The sequence below is a fragment of the Astatotilapia calliptera genome, chromosome 17 (genome assembly GCF_900246225.1).
Source record: "Astatotilapia calliptera chromosome 17, fAstCal1.2, whole genome shotgun sequence".
NCBI lineage: Eukaryota > Metazoa > Chordata > Actinopteri > Cichliformes > Cichlidae > Astatotilapia > Astatotilapia calliptera.
Genome location: NC_039318.1, coordinates 37,172,729 through 37,193,082, shown reverse-complemented (window position 1 = coordinate 37,193,082; position 20,354 = coordinate 37,172,729). Strand labels below are relative to the sequence as shown.

Below are 20,354 nucleotides of genomic sequence, written 5' to 3'. Positions count from 1 at the left end.
GCTAAATGCACAGGGATTCAGGAGATGACGGTGTTTCGATTAGATCAGTGACATGTTAAATACGTGAAGATTAGCTTTGAAACTGGAAACGGTTCCTCTGTTTTGTAGTCCCATGGAGGCAGGTGATTTTGAAGGGGTTTAGTTGGGATAAAATGTGTTTATGTGGTACGATGAATGTCAGATTCACGAGACTTCATCGTCAGAGGGCTTCTTATGGCACAGATTCCGTTAGTGTTAAAAAAACTTCTGACTTCTTTGTGAACATTAAAGGGAAATGGTAAATGGCCTGCATTTGTATAGCGCTTTTCTAGTCCTTAAGGACCCCAAAGCGCTTTACACTACATTCAGTCATCCACCCATTCACACACACATTCACACACTGGCGATAGCAAGCTACATTGTAGCCACAGCTGCCCTGGGGCGCACTGACAGAGGAAAAATGACTCTTACACAAATGGAAACATGTCTAATGTTTCCGTGTCACACTTGTTCTACCTGTTGCTAGCTTTCTGTATCTCTGCCTTTCTCTTTCTCTCACTCTGTTCAAACACGTATGGCTTCTGACATCGAGTAGCTTTAAGCAGCCGGTGAATGCCTCTGTGGTGTGTGAGAATGTGCATCATGCACACGCGTGTGATGTTTGAGTATGTGTCGGTGAGAGGTTTTACACCGCTAATGGTTTCTTCAGAAACACGAGCTGGGTGTTTTATATAAATGTTATTTTTAGATGTAGATAAAAGGAAACTGCTGCTGAAATTGATTTGACACTTTCTGTAAAACCACTTCAGCTGTTTAGGTTGTCTGAGATAAGTGTGAGCATATATAATGATATGGACAGTGTGGCTTCACACACCACATTACTCATTCACTTTCTCTCACCATCATCAATCTGTATCTACTTGGACATTTGGAAAGACATTCCTTGAAACCTTCAAATGAAAAACTGGGAAGAAATATTGATCTTTCATTGAAATGATCAAACACATTATACATATTAGTAGCTGAGCTTTGAATTTGTAACGAGTAGTTTTAAGTAATGAGCCATTTAAGTGACATTCAAAAAGAAGAAATGCTAAAAAAGAAACTTACAAAAAAACAATGCTAGCTCAGATTTCTGCAGTGTTTGGATTTCTTTGATTTTAAAGATAAATCACATGAAAATAAATGAAATATCTTTTAGTGTTTTTCTTTTCGTTTTACTAAAAGAAGCAAATGTCTATAAATACATCACCATAAAATGGTTAATAAGCCAAGACATTACACCAACCTACAGTATGTATGCCTTTCCGTACGACACAGAATGAGAAGCCTGCTTTATACAGCAGGGTCAAAAACAGTCCTGCCAGTACTTACTAAATATTTATACAAGTCCATTTCATCTAAATCAAAAGCTAGGTGATTCTTTCTGCTTTTCATTGCCAGCAGAGATGACTCCTCGGCTGGGTTACGCTCTCATATAAACAAACAGGGCTTTCAACTCTCTGTCTTCAGCATCTCGACTTGGCCTCGGTCCTAGAAAACCCCACTTGGCTCCGTGGTTTCTGTCAGAAAGTGGTGACTAACACACTGACTGGCTGTGTGACAGACACCTACCTCAACACATTCTTTAATTCTTGCTCCCATTAATAAAGGCGCTTTTATTAGTTCAGTAATTAGCCTTGGAGAGCATTCCCAGACTATAAAGGAAAGGTTGTTTTTCATAGTAGTAATGGTAAAGTGTTAATAGGCCTAAAACTATACCCTGCCATGCAAACCATTAGGCCATAAATGCTTTCTCTTACTTCACTGCAGCACCTCTCCTCATGTCAGATGGATCCAGTTTGAGGTTTTTTTAAATGTAATTTTCAGTTTTGTCTTTTTAGGACGAGGATGATGATTATATAAAAAGATGTTTATGAAAAGGGAGAAAAGTATTGATGATAAAGGTATATCAGTGATACGGGAGAGACCAGGAATTTATTCAGATAATTAAACTCTGCCTTTACCACCTGTGCTACTTTGTCACCTAATCCATCCGCCTCTCTCCTCACCAGCACTTGTCCACTAAGCATTTGACAGATCGTCTATATGTCCTTATCGCCTTCTTGCATTCCTTAGTCTTAGTTTTGGACTTTTGGACTTTCATTCTGCTCCTTTTGCTTTGTTTGCATGCCTGATATTTGCAACCATGTAACAGAACATTAAAGTAAACTTTGGCCTGTTTATTATGTTTCTGCCCTCATAACAAGGCAGTACTATCAGAGCACTGATGACAACAGCAAGATTATCTTGGTGTTCTTGTTTCTTGTTTTTGTTTCACAGCAGAATAAAAGTGGTCGTCAAAAAGACTCTAAGAACAGTGGTGATGATGATGATGGTGATGATGAAAATAAAGATCATTATGTTGGAAGTGAAGCTGATAAAATTAAGCACAACCATGAGTGAAGCAACAACAATAATGACGATAACTCCGCACCTGAACCTACAAACACGTGCAAGAATATTAAAAAGGGATAAAAATGATTAAATATACTTATGTGCATATCTAATGTTTTAAAGCAATGATAATAAAATGTAATTAAACTGATTGGATGCTTGCTTGGATTAGAATTAACGTGTTTCAGTGTGATGAGAGTGATGCACAATATCAAGCTGAATACCAAGTGGAATCAACCACTTTCTTCTTCTTCTTCTTGTCGTCATAATTTTAACTTTCCAGGAGAAACACGTTAAAAAAGACCCCGCTCTGGTCTCTCCACAGTGCTGGCCTGAAGTAAACCTGACCACTGACGCCTACAGCACTAACAGCTGGTGCGTGTGATGACGCTGAGGGTTGCTGGTCAATTTTATGAAAACAAATGATGCAAAAACTGTAAAATTAAATAGAAAAAATCGTAATGAAAGTGAAGAAGCGCGCATGCCACTGGCCTGATCATCGGAAGAAGCAGCGGCGATAGTAATTATTGCCGCTTGTGCACGACGTTGCCGAGGATGATGACGGTATTTAGGATAATGAGGATGAAGAACGTTATAACTCCACGTGGCCGCACTTGTACCGGTGGTGGGAGTGTCCGCGGAGGCGCTCCACTCCCTACTCGCGCGCAGGCACGAGCGGCGCTCGGATGTTTTCATTCTGAATTTATAAGTCAGAGAGAGGAGGACGCCTTCGAAACAAGAGGAAACGAGAGGGGAAAATCTTTTTGTTGTTGTTGTGTATGTTTTTGTATTAGCTTCCGGTGTAATGTCAGTTCGTCGGGCCGGTTTGGTGCTGCTTTGCGCGATGTTGGCGGTGACTTGTGCTCGCAGGAGTTCGCCGGAGCAGGAGGATGTTCAGGAGAAAACGAACAGCGCCAGATGCACATCCAGGTGCCTCACTCTGCACATGACCCAGCTAACCGCTGCTTTCAGACACCTCCAGGTACGGACAAGCATTTTGCCCCAAATCCTTTGTTTTAGTGTGTTTTTCACCTGAGGGTCACCTTCCGCACGAGCACCGGTGTCATAGCCTACAAAACGCACGAGAAACCGTTGAAATAAACAGAGAAACATTTAATCCGGTCGGCTTGATGTGAAAACCCAGTCCAGTTGGTCTAATATGAGATAACGTACAAAAGTAAAATTATATATGTACTATGTTGAATGTTTACAATTACTGCTTGTTTTTGTTTGTTTGTTTGTTTGTTTGTTTGTTTTGGAGGGGGGGGGGGGTCCACCGCAGCGCTACCAGTCTTAATCAATATCGAGGTTTTGTTTGTGGTCACTTTACAATAACACAGTTTTATTATTTTGTCAAATATGTCACTTTATATATTCACATAAGCTCAGTCTAAACATTTTTCATTGGAACGTATTGAACCAGTCCGTGCATTTGTTAATTATGCCTAAAAGAAGAAGGTGTGAACTTAAAATGTAAAATTATAACATGGACAGAATGATTTTTGCAGGTGATTTCCAGATGTAGTCTTAGCCACAAGTACTAATTTCACTCAGTGTGTCAGTTAGGACAGATCGTGATATTTGACTGTCTTGCTGTAGAAAATACACAATGCAGCCATTTCTAACGTGCACTTTACAAGTTGTTAATAAATGTTGCCCTCCTGTCTTTTTCCCTCAGTGCTGTGTTGTTACAATGATTTTTGGATAAGCTAGGCCAAAAGAGAAAGGTGCAGTGCAGAGTAAAGCAGCTGAGTGCTGCACTATTAAGCAAAAACAACAACAACCTTGTGATCTACACTTGAACTGTTGTTCTCCACGTGGTTTTCATCAGGAAGTTCTGACCAAATGATGTTGATGTTGCTCAGATTGAAGTCGGCCCGTGTCAATACTCTAGTGGGGCAAAGGTAGGCCGAAAAAAACTTTGGTTATTGGTTTTTAATAGTTCACAAAATGGCTCATCTTGCAGGGATTGCTGTGCTGTGTACTGGGGCCTTTGTAGTGAGGAATGTGAGATTAACAGGGACATTAGGACGTTACCAAGTTCGAAAAGCCACTTATCGTTAACGGCTTCAACATGTGCATGCTGTGTAGTGGGTGGGAAAGTCATTAACCACAGAGTTCAGCCCCAATGGCTCTGAGGTGTGCAGACAAAAGTGTGTATGTGTGTGTGTGTGTGTGTGTGTGTGGGGGGGGGGGGGGGGGGGGGGGGTTTGCATATGCTCACATATAAAACCGAGGTTTGGTCTGGTCCTTGTCCATCCAGAAAAGACCCTCGCCACCTGTGCATTGAGTAATGAGGGTGGCCTCTGGATGACTTTACCGTTTAGATGTTTGCATTTGTGTGTGTGTGTGTGTGTGTGTGTGTGTGTGTGTGGGTGTGTGGGTGTTCTAGACCAGAGGTGTGAGAAAGGGAACATTTGGTTTAAACTTTATGAACCAGTGTGCAAGAATCAAATGTGCAAATTCAGTGATTCAAATGAAACCAGGTGATTTTTCAGCACCAGCTTCTGAGTCGGGTGTTTGTGTCTTTTGCTTTGGTTTTATTACTTTCCCTAGTTTCATGAATTGTGTCAGGTTGTTTCTGATTTCTGTTCAGTTCATTTTTTCTGATATTATTGAAGCCTAGTTGTGCTGGTGCTCCAAGCTGTTTATATTTGATCCATTGTGTTTTGTAGCTTTGCATTTTTGTGGAATTCTGTTTAACTTTGATGTTGGATTTATTGTTTTTTGGACTTTAATCCCCTCAATAAAACACTCGCCTTTTATTCATTGACGTCTGACTCTTAGCATTTTGCATTTGGGTCCTCACGTCTTAATAATTCCAACATATCACAAAACAGCAAAACATAGACCTGGTAGACATATTCCTCCCTGAATTTGAGGATTTCCAGTCTTTTCTCCTTATTCTACCAGTACAATGGTTGTTAGCTTGCTGCAAAGAGAAGAAAAGGGTTTTCTGAGGGTGTAGGTCTCAGTCTGTGGGTTCCAGGCGTCTCCTCTGCCCTTCAAAAAGCTTTCATACCTGTCACTGGCTCCCTCACTGTTATTGGCCTCAAGGTTAGCCACCAAGCTCTTGGGGGGGGGGCTCTTTGTCTCCTTTGTTACCAGCTGTCTGCCCAGCCTCGTTGTTGTCAGGCTCCTGCTCGGCCACCTGAATGGTTCTGGCTCTTGGAATCATTTTGTCCGGCTGCACAAAATTTGGTTCTTATAACTGATTAAAATAAAAATCTTTGGCTTTTTTAAATCATTTGAGGATGTTAGCTTGAGCTGTAGAAGACTTTGGTGTATACCAAAAGTATTAACCAGTTAGTTAAAATAATAATAATAAAGATTGTTGTTTAGGGCTGCCACGATTAGTCGACTAGTCACGATTACGTCGACTATCAAAATCGTCGACGACTGATTTAATAGTCGACGCGTCGTTTGAAGCTTTGTAAGATCACAAAAGACGCAGGAATGAGTAGCAGGATTTAAGAGTGTAATAACGGACTGAAACAGAAGATGGCAGCACTGCATGTACAAGGATGCCAGCTGCCGTTAAACCCCGAAGAAGAAGAAGCTGTGTCCCAGAATTCATAGCGCAGCCCAGCTCAGTTTATAACAATGGCGGCAGCTAGTTAGTTTTAATATTACTCTTATTATTCTTTCTGGGTCACAAAATAAACGTTTAACATATTTTCAGGCGAGAATGTAGCTGTGTAAACCTCAAATATCTGCTCAGTTTATCAGGACACCACATATTTTCAAAAGCGCTCCGACGTTTTCGGAGACGTCTGTTACCCACTAGCTCGATAGTTAGCCGGGGGCAAGGTCACTAGAGCCGTGAGAACACCGGACTCCCGGCAAATCGTTTTCAAACCCACCGCAGTCTTTCGCTACTCAGGTTAAACATGATATATGAGTCACTTAGATAACTTAAAAATGTTATTGTTTGGCTTTTTTCAGTATTTTATTTGTTCCTGAGTAAATCGGTTTGTCTGAGATTAAAGTTATAGTTTTTACACAGCTGAATAAACATCAAGCAGACAGCTGATTATCAGAAGTGTGAGATGCTCCAGAATTTACTCCGGTGTCCTGTTATATTTTAGATAGCAAGGAGTTTATTAAACTTCACCGAAACAATCTGCAAATTTCATTAAAATTTAATAAACTATCATCTTGTCTTTATTTTTAGTTAGCACAGACCTTAAACACTTAAAGCTGTAAGCTAATGATAGTTATATAAGAGCAGATGCTGCTGGTGCAATCAGCTGTAGTTTTTACGTCCAATGGATGATGATCTGATTAATCGAGTAATCGCAAAAATAATCAGTGACTATTCGACTATCAAAATAATCGTTTGTGGCAGCCCTATTGTTGTTGTTCGTTTCTGTTTCTAACATCTTTACAGTGAGGATTGACATTTTTTTCTATTTTGACACATTTTGTAGAGTCTGTTTGATTAAAAATAAATGTGAGATTAATCAATAATGCACTGATTTTATTGATTGATTCTTGATTTATTTATACACCAACACCAACTGGCTGTTATCTCCACATCCACCTTGCTAACTGAGCTTGCTAGCATCAACTTATAATTTAGCACGTTATACATTCGTTTAAATGCGGTCATCTCTGGCTCCAAAAAACCCAGACGACACAAACTACATCCATCTTTTATATACAGACTGTGATTAGAAGAAATCGGAGAGGAAAAGGACGCAGAGCCTCAGAGGTTTTAAAAAGAGTCTGTGTGTTTAAACCAAAATAAAAAGCACATCAAAATTCTGAGGAAACAAGGAAACAAATTTTCTTCTCAGCCACATCCTGGAGAGTTGCATCACTCCTCGAAACTATTATAGGACAGCTTAGAGAGCACACGGATTGATTGATGGGTAGGAGTATGTTAGAGCATTCATTCCCTCTAGAAAAAAGAAAAAAGCCTTTAGATAACAGTTCCAGCAACTACGACATCAGTAAAGACAAACCGAGCTTTACTCATCCTCCTCAGTCACCACACTCAGACACAAACACACACATTGCTTCCTCTGGCTTCATGTGGGTGAACTTTGTGTTTTTGGCTCTTTCTCAGTGTGTGTGTGTGTGTGTGGCTAGTGTGTAGCCACTAGAATTTGAGTCACCAGTTTTCTATTTACACCTCTCTTTATGCTGCGTCTCTGGGTTTTCCACTACTTTCCCTTGTATGGCGTAATAGTGTAATTATAGCTCTTTCGTGTGTGAGAGAGCACACTTAAATATATATATAAACATGTTGGTATGTTGTCATATTCCCAGATTCCTCCTTGATGTAAGCTCCTAAAATAAGCGAAAAACTCCCGTCTTGCCCGAAGAGGTGAATTATTTTACACATACGTAGTAGCTCAGATTAGCCCGTGTTCTTAGACGCTCACATGCTGTGGCGCTGATGGGATAAGGGCCGGCGGTAGGTTAAACGAGCTCCCTGTGCATCCTTGTCTAAGTGTGCGCATGCGTGCATCTGTCCCGACTACGCTGCGGTAGGTAACTCTAATCGGCCCAAAGGTCGGTCAGCCAACCAGTCACGCTCTGAAAAAGACCAGAGACAACGGTCAGGTCAGGTTGCACGGAGACAGACGAGGAGATAAGGGCAGGTGGGCAGACTCGGTCAAGCGTGAAGATGGGCAGAGGGATGGAAAGACAGGAGAGCAGGCAAGCAGGTGTGACAGACGCAGGTGAAGACAGACAACTCGGTGAACTGATACGTAGGCTATAGAAGTAGACTGACATGCAGCGAGACAGGCATCCAGGTGAGCGACGGCAGGAAACAAAGGCTTGTTTGATTCGCCTCAAAGATAAAGCCAGTGCAGCTTTGTGACTGCCCTGTCATTTGATCAGTGCATAGATGGTGATAAAGTTGTGGCAGTGTAAGAGCGACTCTCACCTGAAACCAGGACAAGAAATTCCAAAACAGTAAATCACAGCTGGAATGGCAAGGCTCTGAGGGCATGGCTTTGTTGCAGCTTTGGAAAGAAAGACTCTTTTGCCACATCTAGACTGTCGTGATATTTTATATGTGCTACTTAAATCCTTTTTTCCCCCTTGTTACTCCTTTCCATTGATAAGGAGATAAATGTCACACGTACGTCTGGGACAAACAAAGAGCAAATACTGGCTTGGGTATGGCCTCACCTTGCAAGGCAACTGGAGTCTTGTGAGATTCACAAGATCACTTTTTAAAGACCATCCCCAGCTTGCCCGGCTTTGAAACTACGAGTTTACTACTCAGTAAGGTTGTAAATATCTGAAGAATCAACAGGTGGCACGCTGCCACAGTGCTCGACTGCAACTTTGCTTTTCCTGCTGGATGCTCTCCGTGGTTCATTAATCGAATTGGCTGTAATAGATCGTAACAGATGGATAGTTCTTCCAATAACCTGCCTTCTAAGGTGTGTTTCAGTGTTAGGAACAATAACTTTCTAAAGTCTCCACAGAAACACACATGCACACCGTTATACTCCAAGTTCTTTTTTGCACATTGTGCACATTGTTGCACTTTGTTTTTTTTGTTGCAATTTTTGCACATTGCACTTTATGTTGTCCTGTGTTGATGGTCTGTTATATGTAGCACCATGTACTGTAACACTGCACATGGTTGGAATGACAATAAAGCCACTTGACTAGGGCTGCCACAAACAATTATTTTGATAGTTGACTAGTTGGCGATTATTTTTGCGATTAGTCGATTAATCAGATGTGGATGGTGCGATGGTGCCTAGGCCTAACACGATGGGACCACGTCATGAACACCGACGTTAGAAAGAGGATGGGAATCACGCCAATCACAGATAAGATGCAAGAAGCGAGGCTGCGGTGGTACGGACATGTGGTACGGAGCGATGAGAACTCAGTGGTGAGAACAGCACTGCGGCTCAGCCCCCAAGGACGTCGACCTAGAGGCAGACCAAAGCGGAGATGGATGGACCGAATCAAGGACGACGTGAAGAAGATCGAAGCCGATCTGACCGACGCCCTTGACCGACCCAAGTGGAGACGACTTTGCAGAAAAGCGGACCCTGCAACCGAGCGGGAAAAACGCTAGGAGGAAGAAGTCGATTAATCAGATCATCATCCATTCAACATAAAACGTACAGCTTATTGCACCAGCAGCATCTGCTCTTATATAACTATGATTAGCTTACAGCTTTAAGTGTTTAAGGTCTGTGCTAACTAAAAATAAAGACAAGATGATAGTTTATTAAATTTGACTTATATATCATGTTTAACCTGATATGCGAAGGACGGCGGTGGGTTTGAAAATGATTTGCCGGGAGTCCGGTGTTCTCACGGCTCTAGTGAGCCTTGCACCAGGCTCGCTATCGAGCTAGTAACAGACGTCTCCGAAAACGTCGGAGCGCTTTTGAAAATATGCGGTGTCCTGATAAACTGAGCAGATATTTGAGGTTTACACAGCTACATTCTCGCCTGAAAATATGTTAAACGTTTATTTTGTGACCCAGAAAGAATAATAAGAGTAATATTAAAACTAACTAGCTGCCGCCATTGTTATAAACTGAGCTGGGCTGCGCTATGAATTCTGGGACAGAGCTCCTTCTTCTTCGGGGTTTAACGGCAGCTGGCATCCTTGTACATGCAGTGCTGCCATCTTCTGTTTCAGTCCGTTATTACACTCTTAAATCCTGCTACTGATTCCTGCGTCTTTTGTGATCTTACAAAGCTTCAAACGACGCGTCGACTATTAAATCAGTCGTCGACGATTTTGATAGTCGACTAATCGTGACTAGTCGACTAATCGTGGCAGCCCTACACTTGACTTGACTAGACTTGACACAGGTTGGCAGACAGTTGGTTTTCTTTGTTTTTACGCTCTTTGCGCTAACTCACTGGCGAGCTTCCTAGTTTGAATACTGTCAGTCTTCTCGTCTAAACCCCAGTTTCTGACGGAAGGAGAAGGAGAAAGCTTTAAGATTTGGGAATGTAATAAAATCCCCTTTGTTTTGACGCTTGTTGTTTACAGGATGTAGGGCGCCACGAACTCGAAGGTGGACACAACAATGAGTCATGGGGCTTCTGTCGGGAAGCTTTCGGACCTCAAGGCTGTTCTTTTGGGAAGAACTTTATATTGTGTTGAGTGGACGTTAGTCATGATATATTCATCACACAAACAAGCCGTACACCATCACCGCGTTTGCTTCTGGTCATCTGGGTGTGATTAGCAGAGTTAATGCCTGATGTTAAAGAGACTTTCTACTGCACCTCACCACAAGCGCTGACCACAGCACACACCCACACACACCCACACACACACTTTCTCCTCCTCTGTCTCTCCTGCACACACTTTTGTTTTTTTTTTAATCACTGCATCTGGCAGAAGTGTGATTTATATCTCTCTCCCCTTCAAACACTGACGGGTGTGTGCAGCTGCGTGCGTGCACGCTGACCGTGCACGCGTCGTCGTGTTTTATTTTAAAGGCTAATATCAGGTTGTTTTTCCTTCAGCAAAGATCAGCAGCAGCAACCATGTGGAAGTCCTTTAGCGCAAGTGTTTCCTACTCCGAGGGTCAGTCTTGTGCTTCTGATGGGTCTCTCGTGACAGATTTTTCTTGCGGATCCCAGAACTGAAAGTTTAAGACCCAACAAGTGGAAAAACTTAAGATCGCTTTTTTTGTCTTTTATTTTATTGTAATACAGTGGGGCAAAAAAGTATTTAGTCAGCCACCGATTGTGCAAGTTCCCCCACCTAAAATGATGACAGAGGTCAGTAATTTGCACCAGAGGTACACGTCAACTGTGAGAGACAGAATGTGAAAAAAAAATCCATGAATCCACATGGTAGGATTTGTAAAGAATTTATTCGTAAATCAGGGTGGAAAATAAGTATTTGGTCAATAACAAAAATACAACTCAATACTTTGTAACATAACCTTTGTTGGCAATAACAGAGGTCAAACGTTTACTATAGGTCTTTACCAGGTTTGCACACACAGTAGCTGGTATTTTGGCCCATTCCTCCATGCAGATCTTCTCGAGAGCAGTGATGTTTTGGGGCTGTCGCCGAGCAACACGGACTTTCAACTCCCGCCACAGATTTTCTATGGGGTTGAGGTCTGGAGACTGGCTAGGCCACTCCAGGACTTTCAAATGCTTCTTATGGAGCCACTCCTTTGTTGCCCGGGCGGTGTGTTTTGGATCATTGTCATGTTGGAAGACCCAGCCTCGTTTCATCTACAAAGTTCTCACTGATGGAAGGAGGTTTTGGCTCGAAATCTCACGATACATGGCCCCATTCATTCTGTCCTTAACACGGATCAGTCGTCCTGTCCCCTTGGCAGAAAAACAGCCCCATAGCATGATGTTTCCACCCCCATGCTTCACAGTAGGTATGGTGTTCTTGGGATGCAACTCAGTATTCTTCTTCCTCCAAACACGACGAGTTGAGTTTATACCAAAAAGTTCTACTTTGGTTTCATCTGACCACATGACATTCTCCCAATCCTCTGCTGTATCATCCATGTGCTCTCTGGCAAACTTCAGACGGGCCTGGACATGCACTGGCTTCAGCAGCGGAACACGTCTGGCACTGCGGGATTTGATTCCCTGCCGTTGTAGTGTGTTACTGATGGTGACCTTTGTTACTTTGGTCCCAGCTCTCTGCAGGTCATTCACCAGGTCCCCCCGTGTGGTTCTGGGATCTTTGCTCACCGTTCTCATGATCATTTTGACCCCACGGGATGAGATCTTGCGTGGAGCCCCAGATCGAGGGAGATTATCAGTGGTCTTGTATGTCTTCCATTTTCTGATGATTGCTCCCACAGTTGATTTTTTCACACCAAGCTGCTTGCCTATTGTAGATTCACTCTTCCCAGTCTGGTGCAGGTCTACAATACTTTTCCTGGTGTCCTTCGAAAGCTCTTTGGTCTTGGCCATGGCGGAGTTTGGAGTCTGACTGTTTGAGGCTGTGGACAGGTGTCTTTTATACAGATGATGAGTGGGGGACAGAAAAGCTTCTTACAGAAGACGTTACAGGTCTGTGAGAGCCAGAGATTTTCCTTGTTTGAGGTGACCAAATACTTATTTTCCACCCTGATTTACGAATAAATTCTTTACAAATCCTACCATGTGAATTCATGGATTTTTTTTTCACATTCTGTCTCTCACAGTTGAAGTGTACCTCTGGTGCAAATTACTGACCTCTGTCATCATTTTAAGTGGGGGAACTTGCACAATCGGTGGCTGACTAAACACTTTTTTGCCCCACTGTATGTGTGTATATATATATATATATATATATATATATATATATATATATATATATATATATATATATATACGAGCATGGTTTCTTGTTGTAGGACTTCATTAAAAAAAGCAGCTGGAGGCCTTTTTGTGAAGTCTGTATCTTTATTTTACAATATTCCGTCTTGATGGATTTGTTGTGTTGAATGTTGGCTTTTCATTTATAAAATATCCTTGAAGAAGAAACTTTAGCCAGATGAACAGCATCCTGTTTCACAACACTCCCCATCCTTTCCAGTCTCCTCCTATTAACTAATATTTATTTCCACATTTCACCTTCTTTTGACTGTCTCTTTATTCTTTTCAGTATCCTCCCTCTCTCTTACTTCCTCTCAGTCGCCCACATCCAGCTTCTTTTCTCCTTTTCTAGTCATCTCATGCAAGTCCACCTCCTCTTTCTCTCTCAGACTTTTTTTTAACATGTGCAGCTGTTTTGCCGCAGACACACATACATACACTTACCAAGACCCTATGAAACCTCACTCTGACCACCGTTTAATGGCCATACGGCACACAGACCCATCTAAACTGGCTTAATTGGCTCTGACAGCAAATATGTCCCATGAAATCGACTTGGGATTAGCTCATATGTGTGTGCATCCATATGTGTGAGTGTAGACTACAGAAGGCTCTAAAGTGGATTGACTGACACTGGAAGGATGTTATGGCATGAAGAAGACAGGAAAAAGAACGATACCGTGAAAAAGATTGAGAGCGAGGATGAAGATGTGAGGCCAGCAGGGGGGAACACGGCTTTATATCTCCTCTGTGAAAATCTGGAGATACTTAGCTGTCCTCGGTACTTTCGCTGGAAGATCTATAGTTTATCATTGGTGTCATTTTTAAGTCCTCTCCTGTCATTTTTACAGGAGTTGGCAGAAATGCAGAGACTTGGAAAGGCAGTGAGTCCAAATGAAACACAGAAGGAGTGACAGGGTGACCAAAAGAGGCTAATCCTCCGCTTCCGTAATCCCTCTGATGGTGCATGAATGTTCAAACAACCCTGCTTAAGGATCTATAAGCGGCACAAAGCAGCGTGATGTTGACAAAAACATAAAACTTTGGACTACCTATATACCTACATCAAATACTTCGTAGCAACCGATATCCATCCATGGTGTGTGTTTGCTAAGAAAACAGCACAAACTTGACAGATTTGCACTTATCATTTTGTTCCACTGTTCAGAAATCACACGGGAAGAAATGGAAGGTTCATACTTACAGCAGCTTTAATAGACCAGATAACAGCGCGCTCTCTCTCACCCATACTCTTGTCATTATTAGGTTCTTGCTAAAAACTAGCCTAATACCCAAAAGTTCATATAAATTCATCTGGCAGCTTCGGAAAGAGCTTCTGGGAAATGTGAAGAACGACAGCCAAAAGTATTAAAAGTGGTAAATTATACAACCCATCAGAAAGTACTCCTAGCAGCAGGTAGCAGCACTGAACATCACCAACTGATTGCACTAATGGATATCTGAGTTGCCTTTTGGGTACGTGGTAGCATAACAGCTCGGACTCATCGAGCAAAAATGTTTCACAGAGTAAGATTTAATATTGGCCAGTAAAAGTCACACAAACAAACCTGCCTTGTGAAGTGCATGTAGTATTTCTGCGAGGGCACATAAGGGTTTTCCTGTTTTGTTTTTGAATGGAAGCATATTTTCTTACACTTCAATGATACACCTCAATGTTGCAACGCTGAATTTATGCAGAAATAGATATTTAGCCGTCCTATGTTCTTCAGTGTAGATTCAGAGTGTGCACTCCCTTTTGTTTCATCGTCATTCAGCTGCATCTCCCTGTGCCCGGTTCTTCCTGATAAAAGGGAGTTCTTCCGCCCCACCATCAGATTGCGGAGGTTTTCTCTCTCTTACAATACGAAACGCCTCGAGGCGGCTGTTGCTGTAAATCAATTGTTGCGATCTAAATAAATTTAACTTGAGTGTAAAAGTGAACCTGTCTAAACTTCCAGGCTCACATTCAGTTTGTGTTTTCAAACAGAATCAGTCTGAGATGTTATCTTGAAAAGTTGTAATGTTGAGAGACTGAAGAAGAAGCTACTATAAGATGTGTATCCATAGCAACAGGGTTTTTGTACTGCAGACAGTATTAGCAAGCTTAGAAGTCAGCAGAGGAGGGAAGTGTTTCTCTCCGTGTCTCTATGCGGTACCATGACACCGGTTCCTTTGTTTCTGCCTCATCTGTTCTTCTCTGCATTTATTGTTCCCCACAGACTTGTTGCTAATCTATTCATTGGGGTTTACACAATTACTGTAATGTGCTACTGCTTCCGCCTTCCTTCTCTCTTCTGTGCCGTTTAAAGGCTGGTGTGCAGCAGCATTATCCCTTTAAACCTCCAGCACAGGTTACTATTAAGCCAAGGGTGTCTGCCCCGTCATTAGTCATTTAGTGATCACGGAGGTATAATGTCAGAGGTCAGGAATACCTCTTTTTTTTTTAGATACTTATAGATACTGGGAAACCTTGAAGCTTTGCTCAAGCTTAGCTCAAAATCTTCATTTCAATCTTATTCATTGTGTCTTTTTCTTGAAAGCTGACCAATTCTTCACTCCTGCCAACAGCTGGACAAGTGAGGCAGTAAGCAGCTGTAGCAGTGCACGGCGTGAGAGTATGAGAGGAATGAGGCAAACAAAATTTATGTCGAATTTGGGGCTCTAATCATTTTCACACATATACTCAATGGACGGTCTCTTTAGAAATCTGAGGTGACTTGCGGTTTGTTGGTTTTGGAGATGTAAAACAAGAATCTGGAGCTGTGTTCCCCGTCTTATAGTCAGCATTTAACTGTCTGACAGGCCTGTCTGAACACTTTATTTCAAAGTCTGTCTCAGGTTTAAGACCTTCATCACCCATGACTGATCTAGTGGCAGTAATTTCTTCACTTCCAGGCTTAGTGCTTGCACAAGTCACCCTCCATCCATCGATAACAATGTGCATCCGTTCTGAGCGTTACAAGCGAAAGCGTCAGTTCAGCATCTTCGGTACCGTGAAATCCCTTAACTCCTAATCTCTAACCTTTAACCCCAGCACTGTCACCTTAACTATAACCCCATAGCCCTCATAATACCAGAAGAACAAATGCTAACCTAAAACCCTGAAAAGGGTGTGTGTGTGTGTGTGTGCAAAGAGTTGAGCTGGTTCAGGCTAAATACAGCTCACTCAGGAGAGGGTTTAAGAGTTGTTAAGGGGGCTTATCCAACACACACTAGAGGCTCAGTCTTTCTCTCTGAAGGCATAGCCACATAACAACAGGCAGTTACACACAAGTATTATAATAGTTGTTTTGAAGGTGCACAAAGGCTTCATGATTTTTCTGATGATGACAAAGCATTTCAGAGGGAAGGGCTGCCTGTTGTGCCAAAACTGACTATCCTGCCAAAGGAAGCTCAAAACAGCTGGTAGAAATTGCTATTTAAAGGCATCAAAATGACTCAAAATCCTCGAATTATTGCAGAAAAGCCAAATGAAAACTTAATAGTTTGTTTTTACGCCAGTTTAAGGGCTCAAAAGGGGGTCTGTGAGTAGTTACAGCCACACTGTGAAACAGCCACACTGTGTTCATGGATAATAGTTCTCCACGTTCAATCCAAAGTACCGTATTTTCCGCACTATAAGGCGCACTTAAAATCCTTTAATTTTCTCAAAAATTGACAGTGCACCTTATAATCCGGTGTGCCTTATGTATGAATTCTGGTTGTGCTCACTGACCTCGAACCGATTTTATGAGGTACACGACACTCAAAAATCCGTCAAAAATGTTTTAGTACGACTTTGGTAAGCTACGAAGCCGCACCGCTTGATGGATTGTCGGCTACCGTAGTCAGAAGCCTGGCGGAGTAATCTATTCACTTCAATTCAATTCAATTTTATTTTTCTAGCGCCAAATCACAACAACAGTTGCCTCAAGGCGCTTTATATTGTACAGGTAGATCTTACAATAATAGATACCAAGAAAAACCCAACAATCATATGAACCCCTATGAGCAGCACTTTGATGACAGTGGGAAGGAAAAACTCCCTTTTAACAGGAAGAAACCTCTGACAGAACCAGGCTTAGGGAGGGGCGGGGCCATCTGCTGCGACCCCAATCTGGGTCCAAAACTCCGTCTCCTTCAGGTTCCAAAGTCAAATGATCACTGCAGCATCACTGAGAGTTAAAAACTGTCTAAATTCTTTCATCTTTAATAAAATGATCAGTGTTGCTGCTTTACCAGGTGTAACAATTAAGTTTAACATCCAGGCATCCATGAAAACAGAATTTAACGGAGTTAGAAGTTAGCAGGAAGTTAGCTCGCTAGCTTCCACCTAAACATGATATAGCATGTTCTGACTGAGAGATTTCTGAAAAACTCAAACGTACAGCTGTGCTATCACTTCCAACATAAATGAAGACAGGAAACTAAACAGCAGTGACGTTTGTAGGGTTACTGAAGTTGGGCTAGCTGGTATATAATGATGTGCTACGTGATCGCTAGCGACACAGCTATGTTAGCATAACATAAACACAATGAAGCTGGAGGATGAACGCTAACTTTTTTTCCATTCGATAAAAGTTAACATGAGGGTTCCCGATGGTTAGGGACAAATGCAATCGCATGGCAGGATGTTGTAAATGGACCAAACTTCAGTCAGGAGAACAACTGAGATAATCCATCCAGAACACGAGGTTAGTCATTAATATACTGCAACAACACGGGAATAGAGCAGCTGCAAGAGAATTCAACATTAATGAATCGATAGTACAGAAGTGGAGGAGCAAGAAGAATGAGCTGAGTAAGTTTAACTGGTCTGACTGTTCTGCTTAATGTGTCTTATAATCCGGTGTGCCTTATGTACGAAAACAGACCCGTTCATCGACAGTGCGCATTAAAATAAGGTATGATGGAAGACTGGCAGCCCGCCCAGTGTGTACGTAGCCTCTCGCCCATTCTTATGAATTTATAGAAGTGTCATTGCATGAATGATACAAAATAAATAGATTCATTAGTTCTGTATAGTTGTTGTCTAGACGGCGCACAGAGTCAAATAAGGGAAAACTCTGTGTGATAAGGGTGGGTTGGTTTGGTTGATCTTTATTTTTGTCCGTGTGGTCATGACATGTCGGATACCGCTGTCATATTGGTTACAGCAGCCGTGTTTACCGGTGGTCTTGACTCACTCAGCAATGAAGAGTGCAACACTCACACTTACAGATGCACACATAACCATACATCTCGCTGAGTGACGTTGTCCCTGTCTGGTTCTGCAGCCGCAAACCTAGAATGTTTAGTCATTTTTCACCCAGAGGATAATTACCTAAATAAGAGAAAGGTGGAGTGTGTGTCTGTTCGCATGGCTGGTTATGTAATTTTGTCAGTGACCTTTTAAGCAACAATATTTTGCTTTCTGTCTCCTTGTGCGTTATGCAGTAGTCACACATAAAGGGATTGAATGTGGGGAAGGAAACACGTCACGATTTATTTTTCTCTGTCTGTGTTTGTTCTAATCCTTCCTCATCCTCTCTGTTCTTTTCAGAGTGACCAAGTCCTGGTTTGGTGTGAAAACCACAGACGCTGTGCTCAGGTAAATACTACACACACTCACAAGCTTGGGCTATGACATCATACCAATTTGTTAATTTGGTCCAAGACTTACCAGGAACATTAAGCATATAACCAACCCCTCATTGTCCCGTTACCTCAAACATCAAGAAACAGTCCTAACCCCTAAACAAAATAGGAGCGAATGCCCGGGTTCGTCTTCTTTTAGCAGCATACCCTGCGCAGTGCCCAAAGCTATAGCCTGCCAAAAACACCTTCCTTGAAAATTACCTACACATTGTGTTGACACAGACCAAATCATCTACAATGGAGCACAACTGATTCCTCAGCAGATCTTATCTATCTGCCTGTTTTTTGAGCGGTATCTGCCTTTATAATGGTCGATAAATGAAAATTAAAAAGTAAAGAAGAGACAGGAGAAACATCCTTCAACCCTGTTATCAGTGTTGATGTTGCATAGTTTGTCCACCAGAGGGCAGTCTGCACGTATCTGTTCACAACTTGTGTTTAAAACATCGCAAACACAAAAACCAGCTAATCCGAGCCGAGTCGGGCAGCGTGGAAATGAGTAAATGAATAACTTCACATAACAAATGTTAATGGAGGGCTGTTTATGTTTTGCGTATCAGAATGAAAAAAATGATTGAATATAATATATCTTTTCTAAATATCAGCCGTAGAAATCCTGTATCAGTCGGATTCTGTTAATCAGAAGGTAATAGTAAAGTTTATCTAACTTTCTCAAAGTGGGACTGCAGTAGCTAGTTGCTGTAGCTAGCTGCTGTAACAACTAGCTACAGCAACTAGCTAGTGCTAGTTGCCACTAGCCACTGCTAATAGCAACAGTTTAGTTACAGTTGTCTTGTGATAGCATAAAAGTACAAATGCAAATGATGGCATTTATTAAGGTCTATGGAGATTCTGCAGGGCCGTGAATCAACTTCACCTGCATAAAACTCTGGCTCCAGAGTTAGCAGTGAGGACCAGTTAATTGAAAAAAGTAATTAATTACTGATTACTGATTACTTCTCCATTAAGTAATCCCATTACTCTACTGATTACTTATTTTCAAAAGTAATTAGTTACTTATTAGTGATTACTTCCCCAAGAAAGTAATCCTGTTACTTTATTGATTGCTTATTTTCAAAAGTAATTTTGTTACTTTTTAAAAACATGCTACCCAAACTGAACACGTAATAAAGCAACAGACCTTTCAGCCCAATTGTAATTTTTTTCTCCATAATCCATTATATAAAACTGAATCATATGAAAAAGTCTCTTTTTAAAACTTGTTTTATTAATTTTAATCTTTTAACTTTATATATCAAGCAGAAATTAAATTATATGCAACAGTCTTTGACTTGAAGAAATGTGTTTAACATTTAAACCTATTTTCTGCATATTCCAGCATCTAAAATAAAATCATTTTTTGTGTTTACACTCAGTCTTTCAAATAGATGCAAGTAAAACACAGCAACATGTCTGTGAATGTCACATTCCTGTGGCAGCGTGCTCGCTGCTCGCTCAGAGCTGAAGTTTAATTTTTCGCTGTACAAAGAAGTTTTCTTCCCACGCAGAGTGTGCAGTGGACACTAATGCTTTTGTCGCTTTTTACAGAATCAAACTCAAAGTATTCTGAGTACTTCCAAGCTTTAAACGCTGCACGGTCGTACTCTCTCCATCACTCCATATTATCCACTGTTGATCTGCACACGTCTGTTGCTGCCACGAACGTCGTACACTCTCAAAATCAAAATCACACTTTAGTAGCGCAGTAACGTTGCATGCTTATAGGAAAGTAACAGTAATCTAATTACTTTTTTTTGCAATGCTAATCCCTTACTTTACTCCTTACCTGAAAAAAGTACTGCGTTGCTGCCCATCTCTGGTGAGGACCGCAGAGTCAAACCAAAGACAAAAATGTAAAAAAGATCAGAGGAAGTGAGATCTTTGCACTAGTTGTACTAAATGCGTTTGGCACAGATTTGCCTCCTGTCACATGATTAAAGCAGCCTTTTAAACTCAACACATGCATGCTTGTGGCTGTGTTACTGAATATCGTTTTTCAGCATATTATCTCGGTTTGATTAGCTGGCACATTT

The 20,354-nt window shown here is 41.6% G+C and overlaps 1 protein-coding gene across 3 annotated transcripts in view; it reads left to right on the top strand.

Annotated features, from left to right (window-relative positions):
* The first annotated feature begins 3,004 nt into the window (after window positions 1-3,004).
* anos1b (anosmin 1b) overlaps window positions 3,005-20,354 on the top strand; it is a 58,188-nt gene continuing 40,838 nt past the window's right edge. For all 3 annotated transcript variants that reach the window (XM_026147819.1, XM_026147818.1, XM_026147817.1), the window contains exons 1-2: window positions 3,005-3,397; window positions 18,227-18,274. In XM_026147819.1, coding sequence (XP_026003604.1) covers window positions 3,221-3,397; window positions 18,227-18,274 — 225 coding nt within the window. In that variant the 5' untranslated portion in view covers window positions 3,005-3,220. The remainder of the gene's footprint in view (window positions 3,398-18,226; window positions 18,275-20,354) is intronic.